This window comes from Drosophila novamexicana, unplaced genomic scaffold (assembly GCF_003285875.2).
Source record: "Drosophila novamexicana strain 15010-1031.04,08,12 unplaced genomic scaffold, DnovRS2.1 tig00000770-arrow-pilon, whole genome shotgun sequence".
Taxonomy (NCBI): Eukaryota; Metazoa; Arthropoda; class Insecta; order Diptera; family Drosophilidae; genus Drosophila; species Drosophila novamexicana.
The window spans coordinates 1,278,303-1,293,120 of record NW_020824821.1 but is presented as its reverse complement, the minus strand read 5'-3'; the positions used below and the strand labels follow the sequence as shown (position 1 = coordinate 1,293,120).

Here is a 14,818-nt window from a genome sequence, read left to right as displayed (position 1 = left end):
CTAATAAACTGAAAAAGGATTGTCTTCAGCTATTATCGAGTACTGTTAATTAACATGAACATACCATAGCAGGTTATTACACTGGACGAAAGAGTTTTGAGAGTATAAAATATTTTTGAATATACTAATTAATATGCTTTGGAAAATAGATTAAGAAACTAAAGAAGGGAAATCTCCAGCTATTGTCCATTTCTGTTAATTAACATAGGTATAGCATAACAAGCAAGTACACTGGGAGAAACAGTTTCAGAATATATTAAGATCTTATAAAAAATAAGATCATAAACTATAAGAGGAGTATATTCAGTTATAGCCGAGTTCTGTTAATTAACGTTAGCATAACATAGCAGGCTATTACACAGTTCATACTGAAGTAAGTCTATCTGTGACGATAAATAAGTGTATTTTACTACCACAAGCGAAGTATTATTATAATAATAATATTATAAAAATAATAATTATAATTATGTGTAATTCATATCTGTAGATACCCGTATCTCAAACATTTTGCTCAGTGTAATCTAAACTGTGACCCCTAAACGTTATAAAGGTGAAATTTTGTGTTTTTTTTTTTTTTTTTTTTTTTTTTGGCAAAACAGATTTCAAGTGATGAAAGGCCCGTCAAACGCGGCCACGGTTGTTAGCACTCCAGCGTGTAACAAAAATCAAACGATTTATGTTTTTTTAATTAACCCAACAATTTGTTACGTGCCTCAAACTGACACACAATCACACGCACGCTCACATATACCGCGAGCTAGGGGCAGCAAATAGCGAGAGGTAGCTGCTCCATCTCTTTTTCTCTCTGTGGCTAGTCAAGCTGTTAGCTGCGCTGTATGAGCATAACGAATTCATATTTTGATTTATTGAATAGAAATCGATTGGATTAATCTAAAGAAATTATATTGCTGCTGCCGTTGCGACGGCCTGTCTATGAGAATTCGCCACGACTGTGCCTCCGGGCTCTCGCTCTCTGGACGAACCCCCAAGGAGGAGCTGCTGCTGCAAGTGTGAGTTTGCTATTGAAATTAAAGAAAAACAGGCAGAAAACTGTTTATGCCAAGCAATTAAATTTCGTATTTTTATTATTTTTTCTTTTTTTTTGGCCCGAAACTTCCAAAACATGTTGAAATTAGAAAATGGGAACAGGTTTGGTTAGATTCGAATGGTTGTTTAGTTTGGTTAGTTAGCCAGTGAAAAGCGCCGTCTACAGAAGTAAAGCTATTAAAATAAGTTAAGTGCAATTTATTTATGGCAGCTCACAAATTTGCGGAAGAAGAGATTTCTGATTAAAACATGAAATTGCTTAGTTATTTGAGACATCTAAACTTGCTGTGTTTATAAGAGTTTGTCCTGACTGACATTGCAAACAACGCAGTCCGCTAGCGAAAATATGTGAGCATCGTACCAACAAGCGAGAGGTTGCTGGTTCGAACGCTGCAGCATTGATCAATTTTCATATTCGTTTAATTTGCTTTCAACAAAAGCATTAAAAAAAAAGTAAGAGGTTCTAGTCGGGAGGTTCTAGGGGATACCCTGAACCCTCTTCTTCCAACATCAAATGCATATATATATTCTATTTTAGAAGCTATATGTCAAGTTTGGTGACTCTAGCTCTTATTATTTACCAAAATTGTCAAAAAAACAGGATATCGATAACGATTTTTATCGATTGCTTGGAAACGGAGTAAGTTATCGATCTGCGCGGGAACTAAGAGCATCTACAACTAAAATTTCAAGTCTCTAGCTGCTATAGGTTCTAAGATCCTTGCGTTAATACATACGGACATACGGACGGACAGACAGACTGACATGGCTAGATCGACTCGGCTATTGATGCTGATCAAGAATATATACACTTTATAGGGTCGGAGATGCTTCCTTCTGCCTGTTATATACATTTGCATTTTGCACAAATACAATATACCCTTATACCCATTTTTAATGGGTTCAGGGTATAAAAACCTTCTGGATGTAATAGACGACGGGCGAGTCCAAGATATTACCTCTTGTCGAACCAAAAAGCGCTGGTTCAAACCTAGCGTCAATGATCATTTTTACATTCATTGTTTTTGCTTTGGACAATAATATTAGAAACAAAAACCTTTTGGATGTAACAGAAGTCACGCGACTGCAAGATATTTCTCCAAGTCGAACCAATAAGCCTGAGGACGCTTGTTCAAACACATCAGCGTTGATCAATTTTAATATTTGTTCATTTAATTTTGGATCAAAAACAAAGTCCTATACAAGTAAAGGACGAAAAAAGACTTCAGAAAATCTCCTCTAGTTTAATTAATACTAAAAATAGTTCAACTGTTTGTCGGCCAACAACAGTAGCCATCTAAAAACTGCTCAACTATCACACAAAGTCAAATCTATTTCAATCTTTATAGACTAGCCTAAAAGCCTTGTGTTGTTTACCAGCTGCACAAAACTTTTTTCCCATGCCAAAGTGGACGGCAGAAAACTTTAAACAAATCAAGCTGCGACCACACAAAACCCAACAACAACAAACAACGTCAACAACTGACAAACATTTACGCCGGCTGAAAGAAAAAAAAACAAAAAAAAAACAACAAAAATGGCCAAAAAGCGCCACAGACAAAAAACTTGTTGACACAAAGCTCTACACCCATTGTATCATGGCTATATGGGCATGAAGACTTGCTCTGCCATGCACTGTCTCTCTCTTTCTCTATCTCTCTTAAGTTCTCTCTCTGTCTCTCTGTCGCACACAGATAGCCGTTCACTTTGTGTCGGCACAATTTAAGTTTCAATGAGCGACTATTTGTTGCAATTTAAACCGAACGCGTTTATAAATTGACGTCGGAAACTGGCGTCGGGTGCTCACTCGAGGCCCACCAATACCCCCACCCATAGAACAGGTAACAGAAGATGGGAGGGAGGGGAAATTTCGAGAGGGGTAGCGCGCGGAATAGACCAAATCAACTGGCAGTAGGCAGCGACTGTGACAGCGACAGCGACGCTGCCAGCTGAGGACAGGCAAACATTTTGCACGCTTTGTTGTGGTTGCTGTTGAAATACCCTGTACATATTAAAAATAACTAAAAAGGGTATGCTGCAGTTGTGTCAATGTGTGTAACTGGCAGAAGGCATAGTCATAAAGGGATTTAAATTTTTTTTAAATATCTTTTTGTAAGTGCGCAAAGAAATCGTATTTTTTATCGATAACTCCATCAATTTGCGCAAACAACTGAGATTATAAAGGCTAGAGTTGGATAGCGAGATATATAGAGATTAGGATTAGATATATTTGACTACCTTAAATACCCTTTCCTACTTCCCAGAAAGTCAATAACACCCAAAAGATATATACACACACTTGGTCGTCAACCTTAAGCCCTGCACACAGGACGACTATCGATCTATTCAGTAATGAATTTTTCAAAAAGTAAAGCTGAGAGGAGATATCTGTGTGTATGTGCCTGATTACAGGGTATATTCAGTTGAGCACTCTTTGCTTTTAATGCCGTGACTGCTGTTGTTGTGCTGTCTATTTTCGGTGTGTGTCCAAAAAGCGACGTTTAAATAACATAAATTAATTTAGACTAGTTATAGTTATCTACAGTTATAGTTGTTTGGCTTTTGTGGTTAACTAATTTGTGCGGTTGGCAGTTTTAATTTACCTTTTGCAAAATTTGTAATCTGTTCGTTTAGTTGCGGACCGCAAAAATAGTCACTTTGTCGGCGACCTCATAAATTTAAATATTGTGAATGAATTTTGCTCTTCCTGGAAAAAGGACGAACCGATATTTACGATGAATACCATTTTGTTCATAATGTTAACTCTACTTTACTTTTGTATCTACAATCTATATGAATTTAAAAATATATTTAGGATCAAGTAAGAGGTTCTAGTCTAGGAAATACCCTGAACCCTCTTCGTCCAACATCAAATGCATATATATACTCTATTTTAGAAGCTATATGTCAAGTTTGGTGACTGTAGCTCTTATTATTTACCAAAATTGCCCAAAAAACGGGATATCGATATCGATTTGTATCGATTGCTTGGAAACGGAGTAAGTTATCGATTATCGGAAACAAGTTCGAGCTGCGCAGGCACTAGGAGCACCTACATCTAAAGTCTCTAGCTCTTATAGGTTTTGAGATCCTTGCGTTCATACATAAGGACGGACGGACGGACGGACGGACGGACAGACAGACGGATATGGCTAGATCGACTCGGCTATTGATGCTGATCATGAATATACATACTTTATGGGGTCGGAGAAGCTTCCTTCTGCCTGTTACATACATTTTGCACAAATACAATACCCATTTTTAATGGGTTCAGGGTATAAAAAAAACTTTACTAAATTTAGTGATAGAAACCATTTGAAACAATTTTGTCATTTGTTTTAACTTATCAAGAAAAAATATAATTTTTAAATTAAATGAAGAAGGGTTTACAACGCCACATTGTTGTGTCTTGGCTGATTTGTTCTGTGGTCAAGATCTGTAGGGCCGCCAACAAAGTTATCCTTGGTTTCGAGGGGGGTACACAAAAGACTCGAAGTAAATTAAAAAGCCACGCAACTTAAATTTTCCCATTTGTAAAACGTTGGCAACAATGGATCGCTGCCCACAATCAACGGACAATCGCGAGACTCGATCGAGTCGAGGCAGACGCATTGGCACCATGATTCACATTCGACTTAATGATGGATTTAACACTTGGCTAATAGTTTTTTGATACAAAATTTAACGCCAAAGCCAAATTACAACAGTCAGGCACACCTCCGCCCCGGCCACACACACGGCAGAAACTTAATTAGTTTTCAAAGTGCAGCAAACAAAAAATATAAAAGGAAAATACATGATAAATTGTTGATGCAGAGACGCGGCTGGCTGCTGGCTGCTTCCAAGCTGTCTGGAACGATCTGTGTTTTTGTGCCGATATATATTGAGTTACGATGTCGGCGGCGGTGCAGATCATTAAAATTACAGAGTTTCCCAAGTTCCCAAGAAATGCCAACAGCTGGCACATCAGAAAAACGAGAAAGAAAGGCTATCTTCGGCACGCCGAAGATCTAATACCCTTGCAGACCCAACCTTTTCATAATGCTTATAGTGCTTTGTCCGTATCTAAGAAGCACAGGGAAAATAGTTAATGCCGAGTTTGGGCAAGATATCTTGATAAACAAAATGTTTTTTTATACAACAACTTAATTTTCGACCGATCGTTCCTATGGCAGCTATATGATATAGTGGTCCGATCTTAATAGGATTTTGTATATGTATGAGGAGCATAGTAAAACTAATAAATGCCGAGTTTGGTCAAGATGTCTTTAAAAACAAAATGTTTTTTCATACAAAAAACTTAATTTTCGACCGATCGTTCCTATGGCAGCTATATGATATAGTGGTCCGATTTTAATAGGATTTTGCATATATATGAGGAGTAAAGTAAAACTAATAAATGCCGAGTTTGGTCAAGATATCTTGAAAAACAAAATGTTTTTTCATACAAAAACTTAATTTTCGACCGATCGTTCCTATGGCAGCTATATGATATAGTGGTCCGATCCAGCTGGTTTTCACATTTGCCGCAGCAACAGAAAGACGGACTTCTGCAAAATTTCATTAAGATAGCTTAAAAAATGAGAGACTAGTTCGCATAGAAACAGACAGACGGACAGACGGACATGGCTCTATCGACTCGGCGGTTGATGCTGATCAAGAATATATATACTTTATGGGGTCGGAGATGTCTCCTTCTATGCGTTACACATTTCACGACAAAATTATAATACACTCTGCAAGGGTGTAAAAAGAGAAAATATAACAAGAGATTCTAGTCGGGAGCTCTCGACTAGGGGATACCCTGAACCCTCTTCTTCCAACATCAAATGCATATATATTCTATTTTAGAAGGTTTATGTCAAAATTGCCCAAAAAACAGGATATCGATATCGATTTTTTTCGATTGCTTGGAAGTAAGTTATCGATTATCGGAAACAAATTCGATCTGCGCAGGCACTAGAAGCATCTACATCTAAAATTTAAAGTCTCTAGCTCTTATAGGTTCTGAGATACTTGCGTTTATACATACGGACAGACGGACAGACGGACGGACGGACGGACAGACCGACGGACATGGCTAGATCGACTCGGCTATTGATGCTGATCAAGAATATATACTTTATGGGGTCGGAGATGCTTCCTTCGGCCTGTAACATACATTTGGATTTTGCACAAATACAATATACCCTTATACCCATTTTTAATGGGTTCAGGGTATAAAAAGGAAAAAAAAACTTTGTAATTTTTCAATAAGAGACCACAAAACTAAATTAGCTGCTTGCAGGGAACGAGAGCGCATGCAAATTTCACAGAAATCAAAAACGCAAAATGTATAAATAATAATAAAAATAATAAAGAATAAGAAGAAGACGCAGCAGCAGCAGAGGAGGAGGCAGGTCTATATACCAAGCCTAAAAAGTCGTTGCAGAGCCGCGTGTGACTTATGACTGAAGCGGAGACTGGACTTTGACTTTGGGATCTGGAGATTGCGACCGTCCCAGGGACTGGGCCTGTTCCTGTGCCTGCGCCTGGCATCGTGTGTCTCGTTTCGTTTTGGCCCATGTGCAGACAGTTGCGAAATTATATTTGCGCAGCGTCATGCAGCACCATTGTGTTAAGGAACTGGCGTCCGAGCAGGGACCGAGCCAGGCAAAACGACTCCGCGGCCGATTTGTCAGTGCAGACGAATAGTTTAACTGGTCCGAATGCTTTTTGGTACACTCAGCGAAAAAAAGGGGCGAAAAACAAATTAAAGGCAACATAGCGGGCTTCAATCGAGGCTGCAAACCCGGTTTGAACCGAGCTAGTTCGAACCCGAAAACATATTTTCAGCCTTAAGCCAAAGTCTGAAAAAACAGCTGACTAAAATCCGAACCATAATGTTTTTCAAGGCTGCAAACTAAATGTTCTTTGGGGAAACTCAAAGCAAGGTTTGAACCAATATTCCTTGAGGAACCTCAAACCCAAGGCTTGAACCAATATTCCTTGAGGAAAGTCAAACCCAAGGTTTAAGCCAATATTTGACTTTAAGAATGTAGAAAACCAGGTTCACGAATCGAACGCCATGACAGAAAGTTAATCCGAAACGCCGGTCAACCGGAACCGGTTCAAACCTATAATTTCTTGATCCTTACAGCAAAGCAGTTGGTTCAAAAGCCAAGCGCAATGAAATTAAAAATGGGTAAAATGAATGTGATTAACTCAGTTTACAAGCCACATCTTGATTGATTGATACGGATAATCAGCTTTACGAACCGACATTGGTTCAATTCGTGAACCAAACGAACTACATTTCTTCTGCTCTAAAATCTATCATGATTGAGACTTAATTTTAGAATATTAACTAGCTCTCTAAAAGGAAAACGCTGCATATCAATTGGCATGGCGATTTTCGCTGAGTGTACTTGCTTTTGCAGGTTGTTTTAGGCGTGCACTGTGAGAGGCTGCCCTAGTCCCTGGCCAGACTACATCATCGTCATCGTGCTATTCAAACAAATGATTTACAAAATGTTAAATGAATTATGCATTCTGCATATGCGACTCGGCCATTTCGTGCCATTTTTCATATAAGCTCCAAGTGGGGAACCTGTGCCTTAGCCTCGCAATTCGCAACTCGGACTTGAACTTGGTGTTGGCTTTAATAAATTGGCGTGGGGTGCGCCTCCAGCAATTGTTGTTGTTGTTGCTGTTGTTTTTTCTCTTGGCCATTTGTGTCTGTGGCTAAGCACTGGGAATTCTATGCTGACTCGAACGAATGTCAATGCCTAAGCAAACATAGCGCTGCTGTTGCCAAAGACCTTTATAATCAAGTCATATAAATTGAGTGCATTTTTCATAATAAATGAAGGGAATTGTCTAAATTATGTTCCTCACTGATATGGCCTGCATCGATGTGCGTGTGGGTTTGGAAAGAGACTCCGCTTGAAGGAAAGGCAAATAGGCTAGTCATATCGTAGATCAAGTCAGGTGCTGATTAAAGCATATCAAAAGTTGTCATGACATAGAAATAATGTAAGCAAGAGGTTCTAGTCGGGAGCTCCCGACAAGGGAGTACCCTGAACCCTTATTCCAACGCCAAAATGCAGTTCGCGCAACGCGCTCGTTTGAAGTAATAAAGATAAATTAAGAAAAAAAAAAGTTCCCTTGGCAGGGTTCAAACTTGCAAATAACCATATTACTTGCTGACTACTCTACTCAACAGACAAACCAGCAAAAAAAAAAAACAACAAGTAAAGAGTTCTAGTCGGGAGCTCCCGATTAGGGGATACCCTGAACTCTCTTCTTCCAACATCAAATGCATATACATATATATTCTACTTTAGAAGCTAGATGTCAAGTATGGTGACTCTAGCTCTTATTATTTACCAAAATTACCCAAAAACAGGATATCGATATCGATTTTTATCGATTACTTGGAAACGGAGTAAGTTATCGATTATCGGAAACAGACTCGATCTGCGCAGGCACTAGGAGGACATCTAAAATTTCAAGTCTCTAGCTCTTATAGGTTCTGAGGTCCTTGCGTTCATACATACGGACGGACGGACGGACGGACGGACGGACGGACGGACAGACAGACGGACATGGCTAGATCGACTCGGCTATTGATGCAGATCAAGAATATATATACTTTATGGGGTCGGAGATGCTTCCTTCTACCTGTTACATACATTTGGATTTTGCAAAAATACAGTATGCCCTTATACCCATTTTTAATGGGTTCAGGGTATAAACAGAGAAATTCACTCACTTGAAATACCAAGAAACCCAATTATAGATTGCCCAATTGTAGACATTGCAACATTACCTGTAAGACTATCAAAAATGTTTCTAAGAACACACACACACACTCTCTCTCTCTCTCTTCCTCTGTCTCGCTCTCTTTCTGTCTATCGTAAATTATAAACATATCGAGCGGCACATCGTTATAAAATCTAGGCAAGGAATACAATCAAAATCAAGAAGCAAGTCAATGTCTGAATGTGTCTTCATTAAGCAGGTAAAATATGTAGATGTGCCTTAAAACAATATTTGCTCACTTTTGGCCCAATGCATTGTAGAAATTTCTGTTTAGTTAGCAATCAAAGCCACTCAATAGATGGGGGCAATGCTGCTGCAACAGTTGCAACAAGTGCAACACCCCCAGAGCTCCAACATAATGTCTATGCTGGCTGTCAGGGCTGATGATGTAAACAGCGCTGCATATTTAGTATGTGTGAAGAAAATGAATGTGCAACACGGGGCAGTGGCAACGATCGCAATCCGAGACTAACAGTAGCCAGGGGCTGGGCTGCTTGCCTAATTATGCTAGGAGAGCTGCCACTACCTCTCTTTACCTCCTTCAATACCCTGTAACTAGAGACGGGGAGTATTGCCTAGCCATTGCTAGAAACCTTCATCATTTAATCCAAGTCCATAAATATCGATTTTCAGCCTTGGCATTTGATATAACTACCTCTCTTTTCCTTCCTACTATGTAACCAGGGACAGGGAATATTGTCTAGCTAGGTTATCAAATAATAGACGCAATCGTTAGAAAACTTCCTTATATACTCAGTCGATAAATATCGATTTTCAGCCTTGGCATTTGTAACATATCCTAAAGACTCGATATGTTGCTTTTCATAAGGTAACATCGATAACTTCTTTCATGGGTACAAAAAATTGATAAAAATCGATTATTGATTAATCAGAAATTGCCAGATATGAACTGTATTTGCCCACATACTCTACATAATTGCAAATACCTCATCGGGAACTGTGTTTAGGGTATATGTTAGCTGGACATTCTAAACTGTATAACTTTTACTTGTCCTCTCTACATCTCTGTCGAGCACTTGAGCCTTCAGCAAGACCCTTAGCCTGCACTAAAACTGATTTATGCGCTATGCAGGGCCAGACTTGAAGGCGGCTGCGAACTGCCTCTTCCTCTGTCTGCTAAAAGTTTCAAGTATTTTGTGGCGAGTTTTCGTAAAGGTGCAAACAGCCCACCGAACATAAATATCAAAATGCATTGCATTGTTTTTCAGTTCGTGTGCAATAAAACAAATTATGCCTTGATTTTTATAAGCTGAACTTTATGTTCATATAGAAAATATATGGAATATATATATATGGAAGATGTTGTGCTGTATCCTTTCTCTGTGTGTGTGTGTTTTTTACATTATTTTACTGAAAGCTGGGCGCGATTAGATTTAGCTGTTGTTGCAGTCGCAGATTGAACTGTTTAAGGATCTCCTCCCGTTTTATAAGGCGCTTCGGCGTATTGAACTGCATTTCCGAATTGTATAGCATTTGCACCTTTGCTGCAATATCTTGTTCCAGCTCCGGTTTCAGCTGGACGCCTCTTTGGTAGTAGTCAGTACAAGCTCGCAGCGCACGCTCGGCGAGTCGGGCCACATGTATCTCATAGGTGATCGGCTGCGTGTCCGTATCCACTTCGGGTAGCTTCAGATCGTCATCATCTTCCGGCTGGGTGCGTCGATAGAAACGCTCGCTGGGCTGATAGCTGCAGATGCTGAAAACGCTGCTGCTGCTGCTGCTTTTCCGACTATCTCCACTTGGCAGCGAATTGCAGCTGATATTGTTGGAGCTGCCTTCCTTTGTGGCATTGGCCCAGACAGCTGCCTGCAGCTTGGCCTGCAGCTGGAGGTCATCGTCGCTTAGACTTATGTCCAGCAATTCATCCTCGTTGTCGAAGACAATCGCTTTGCCCTTGAAATCCTTGGGCACTTCTAGCAGGGCCTCATCCAGGTCGTATATTTTGAGGGCGCGCTTCTTTTTCTTTGACAAATCGCTCAGCTCATCGCCGCTGGGATATTGAACTCCTTTCTCCTCGCTGGCTATGCTTGTCTGGGAGCATTCCTTGGACAACTTACTTTTCGTGGATCTCCTACTCACTGGCATTTCCACATAGCACTCCCCCACAGCCGCCACATCGTCAGCCTCATTGTCAGCAATATCCTCTTCCATTTCCTGAATTGTGGGCGTCATGTCTAGCTCCAATTCGAAGCTGTCGCTTGGCTCGCTGTAGATGATCTGTATGGGGCTGCTCGCACGATCCTGATATGTCTTGGGCGCACTCTGCATAGATCGTGTAGTGCTAATTAGGGAACTGTCTGAAGTCGCACCTTTGCTGCTTAAATAGTAATCATCGATGCTACCTTTTTCATCCGCATACAGCAGAGAGCTATCAATAGCCTCAAGAGGGGTTATCTCAACATTCTTGGTGCATTTTTCGCTGGGACAACATGAATTCGTTGGGGATTGAAGCGCCTCGTGACTTTTATTGAAGCTCTTCCCAGATTTTTTGAGCTTATATGGAGTTCGCCGCGACTTGGGCTCATCAATCGGCTTCGAGCAGTCGGTATCGCTTTGCTCACAGGGAACACATCTCTTTTTATATATCTGCGACTTGCGCTCTTCAACGTCCCGAATCTCTTTTAATTCCTTGTATTTATCCGCTTTTTGTTTAGCTATACTTAGCTGAAATTTCCGCTCTTCAGTAGATTTTAAGGAGCTCGGACTATCTGCTTTAATTTGTTCACTGTAAACACTTTTCCGAGAACTGCGCTCATCAACCCGTCTTGAAGAATCTATAGAATCATTCTCTTTTGAGTCCTTGCTATGATCAGCTTTTCCTTTGGCTATACTTCGCCGCGATTTTCGCTCTTTAGTAGGTTTTAAGGAATTCATTGAACTATCTGCTTCAATTTGTTCACTATTAAAACTTTCTCGACAGCTGCGCTCATCAACCCGCATGGAAGCATCTAAAGAAACATTTGCTTTTAGTTCCTTACTATGGGAAGCATTTCGATCAGCTATATTTCGCCGGGATTTCCGCTCTTCAGTAGGTTTTATGGAACTCTTTGAACCATCTACTTTAATTTGTTCACTTTCCCGAGAATTGCGCTCTTCAACGCGCTTGAAAGAACAAATGGAAGCATTCTCTTTCAATTCCTTGCTATGATCAGCTTGTCCTTTAACTGCACTTCCTTGGGAATTCCGCTCCTCAGTAGGTCTTAGTAACTTCCTTGAATTATTTAAGTTCTCGCTTTCATCGAACTCAAAATCGGAGTTATCTTGATGACGACCATTAACAATAAATTTAAATGGAGTTTTCTTTAATTTTTTCGAAGAACAAATTCTATTGCCGGTTGGCTTAATATGATATATATCACAATGTTCAAATTGCAGCACTTCTGTTTTTCCGGTCTCGTTATCATTTGACTTTGAACTCTTTTGTGTAAATTCAAGAGTACAAGCTTTGCTGCTGCGCACTTCAGATGGTTCAGTTTCATGTGTTTTCTGGTCTTTGGATTGTCTATCTCCTTGCTCACTCAAAGAGTCCTTTACATCCCCGTGTGATTGTTGGCTGCCAATAGCTGGCTGATCTTTATCAGAAGCCTCTGCCAGCTCACTCATGTACTCGTCAATATAGATTTTATAGCCACTGCGTGATTCTTGCTGATAACGAGCTATGACATCCAATTGTTCTTGAATTAAATGTTGATAATCCTCTTCGGTAAAATAATTATCATTCACTGATGATTGGAAGTATTCCGAATCCTTGTCGCTTTCGTTTGAACCCTCCGTTGAGTACTCATTGGGAATATGGGGCTGACCCAAGTACTCTACCCAACGCGCTGTACGTTGTCCGGATTTGGATCTCATATAGTGTTCTCTTTTCTTTTCTTCCTTACGCTTAGATTCTTTATTTGTATATACTCTGTATATCTGCTCGGCTTTCTCCTGTCGCGCTCGTGACTCCTCGTAGATTTCGCTATAGATTTGACTAAAAGTTTTCGACTCTTCAGTCGACGACTGCGATAATTGACTTATATCCGTGTCAGATTGTTCCCGCAGGGTAGCTTCATTAGCCGTTAAGTCTTCCCTTGCGGAATGTTTTCTTTGTCCTTCAATTTTATTCTCAGCTAGGTCTTTAGATTTTGCGAGTTCGATTTTGCTATCGGTAAAGGTTTCTGGCTCAACTTTGCGTATGAAATTCCTTATAGGTACATCGTCCGGCAAGTCATAATTGGCCGCGGCGTCTTTTTCTGCTATAAACTGTTTGACATAACGTTCCGCTCGCTTCTGGCATTTCTTATATAAGCTTGGATCGCTATCATCCGAAAGGCAACAGTAAGCCGCAAACTTGGCTTTTTGTTTGTATTTTTGGTCAAGCCGCGGGCGTGTTTCCTTTTCACGCTCGTAGGACCCTCGATCCCATTCGGCATACTCACTGCTCGAATTGAAGCTCACATCTTGCACTTCAGAAGATCCTTCGGGACTCCGCTGCTGACCCAGATTGGAAGCATTTTGAAACATGGGCTGTAGTTAATCAGAAGGAGGATAGGTTCATAAGTCCAAGTAGCAGCTGAGGCCTTTCTCAACAGCTTACATATGCTTTAAGTATTTGTTGTGCTTTATTTTGCGCAACTTCTTCGAGTAACTAAGCGAGCCTGGTAACCAACTAGCTTTCAGTTAGGTTCTGTGTGTTGTGTGTGTGTGTGTTTTATGTGTTATTTGACACAAATAACACAGACAACAACTTACTCCACAAACTCACAAATAAATTTCATCACAGTAATGACCTTTCGGCACAACCATCAATTGGTTCCAGGGCGATGCCACACACAACAACTGCAACAACTCGGCAGCCAAAAGGGAGCCAGACCCAAACGAATAGCCATGTGCTAGGCCACAAAGCACAGCACAACAAACGCAAATCAATTAGCTGCAGCAACAGGAAAATTCAACAACAACATAAAAAGAGAAAAACTTGAAAAATATGTTGGGAAAAACAATGTTTGACTAGGCGACGCCTGAATGCTCTAGAGAGGGTAGTATAATGAAGGGATGGAAGGAAGAAAATTGCGCTAGGTCAGATGGCTCATTCAAAATATAGCGTCTCCATACCGATGAAAAATCGTGGATACCCTAACAAAGGGCAAACGAAATGTATAGTGGCATCAGTTCGAAAACTTAACATGCCCACACAACGCGCCCGAAAGTGCAGCAAGTAGCATGAGAGAAGGTGCGGGGGAAGGGGGGCCTCGTTCTGAGGAGGTGCTGCTGAAAACTAAAGACCGTTCCGTTACCAGCAACATTAGTGTCACTTAGCAGCTAATTATGCAGCGCTTGTGAATTACTTTTTAATTTGTTGCTGCGCGTGCTCCAAAAGTAAATAAATACAGAAGAGGAGTAGCCCCGAGAGGAGCTGCCGTGTTGCGGCCAACTAAAAAACTCAAGTGGCAGCATTTCTTGAGTGGATCCCAGACAAAAGTTTGGGCCGCGGCAGCCAGCTTGGCTGTCTGATGCTGGCTGCCGGTCTGCCGGTCTGCTGGCTGCTGGCCACTTTCGATTTGGCTCCTTCTGTTCCGCCAAGTCTGCGGCACGTGCTGTGGGCGTTCACTTTAATTTAGCTGCCTACCGTAGGGCACCCGAGGGCACAATGTGCCCGGGCCAGGCCAACAGACGAACCGTAGCTTGCTGCAAAATGGGCGTGGACTTTTGGTTGTGGTCTGCCCATTTTGTGGAAATTATGTTGTTCGTGGAGCTGCAGATGCAGCGGGAAGAAGTGGCACAACTACCTTGTGCAGTAGGTTTAAGTGAGTAGTTGCAAGAAAGTTCCGGAAGCAAATGAAAATAAAGAGCTAAGGATTATAGTTAATCCTTAAAAGCAGTTGGCTTTGGTAAAATGGTAAGTGTCAATTAATTCCACGCTATTCCTCCAACGTACAACTTGTTTGTGTAAGATCTCAATTCT

At 40.7% G+C, this 14,818-nt stretch overlaps 1 protein-coding gene across 1 annotated transcript; it reads right to left on the bottom strand.

Moving 5' to 3' along the window:
* Positions 1–10,151: 10,151 nt before the first annotated feature.
* On the bottom strand, positions 10,152–14,251 carry LOC115763717. The gene is made up of 2 exons (XM_030706409.1): positions 13,451–14,251; positions 10,152–13,380 (listed from the first exon to the last, which is right to left on the bottom strand). The coding sequence occupies exon 2, from the start codon at positions 13,375–13,377 to the stop codon at positions 10,219–10,221; it is 3,159 nt and encodes a 1,052-aa protein (XP_030562269.1). The 5' UTR covers positions 13,378–13,380; positions 13,451–14,251; the 3' UTR covers positions 10,152–10,218.
* Positions 14,252–14,818: the final 567 nt, after the last annotated feature.

Bases quoted from the DNA above. Each gene is read 5' to 3' on its own strand.
- LOC115763717 (XM_030706409.1), bottom strand. From the start codon at position 13,377: ATGTTTCAAAATGCTTCCAATCTGGGTCAGCAGCGGAGTCCCGAAGGA.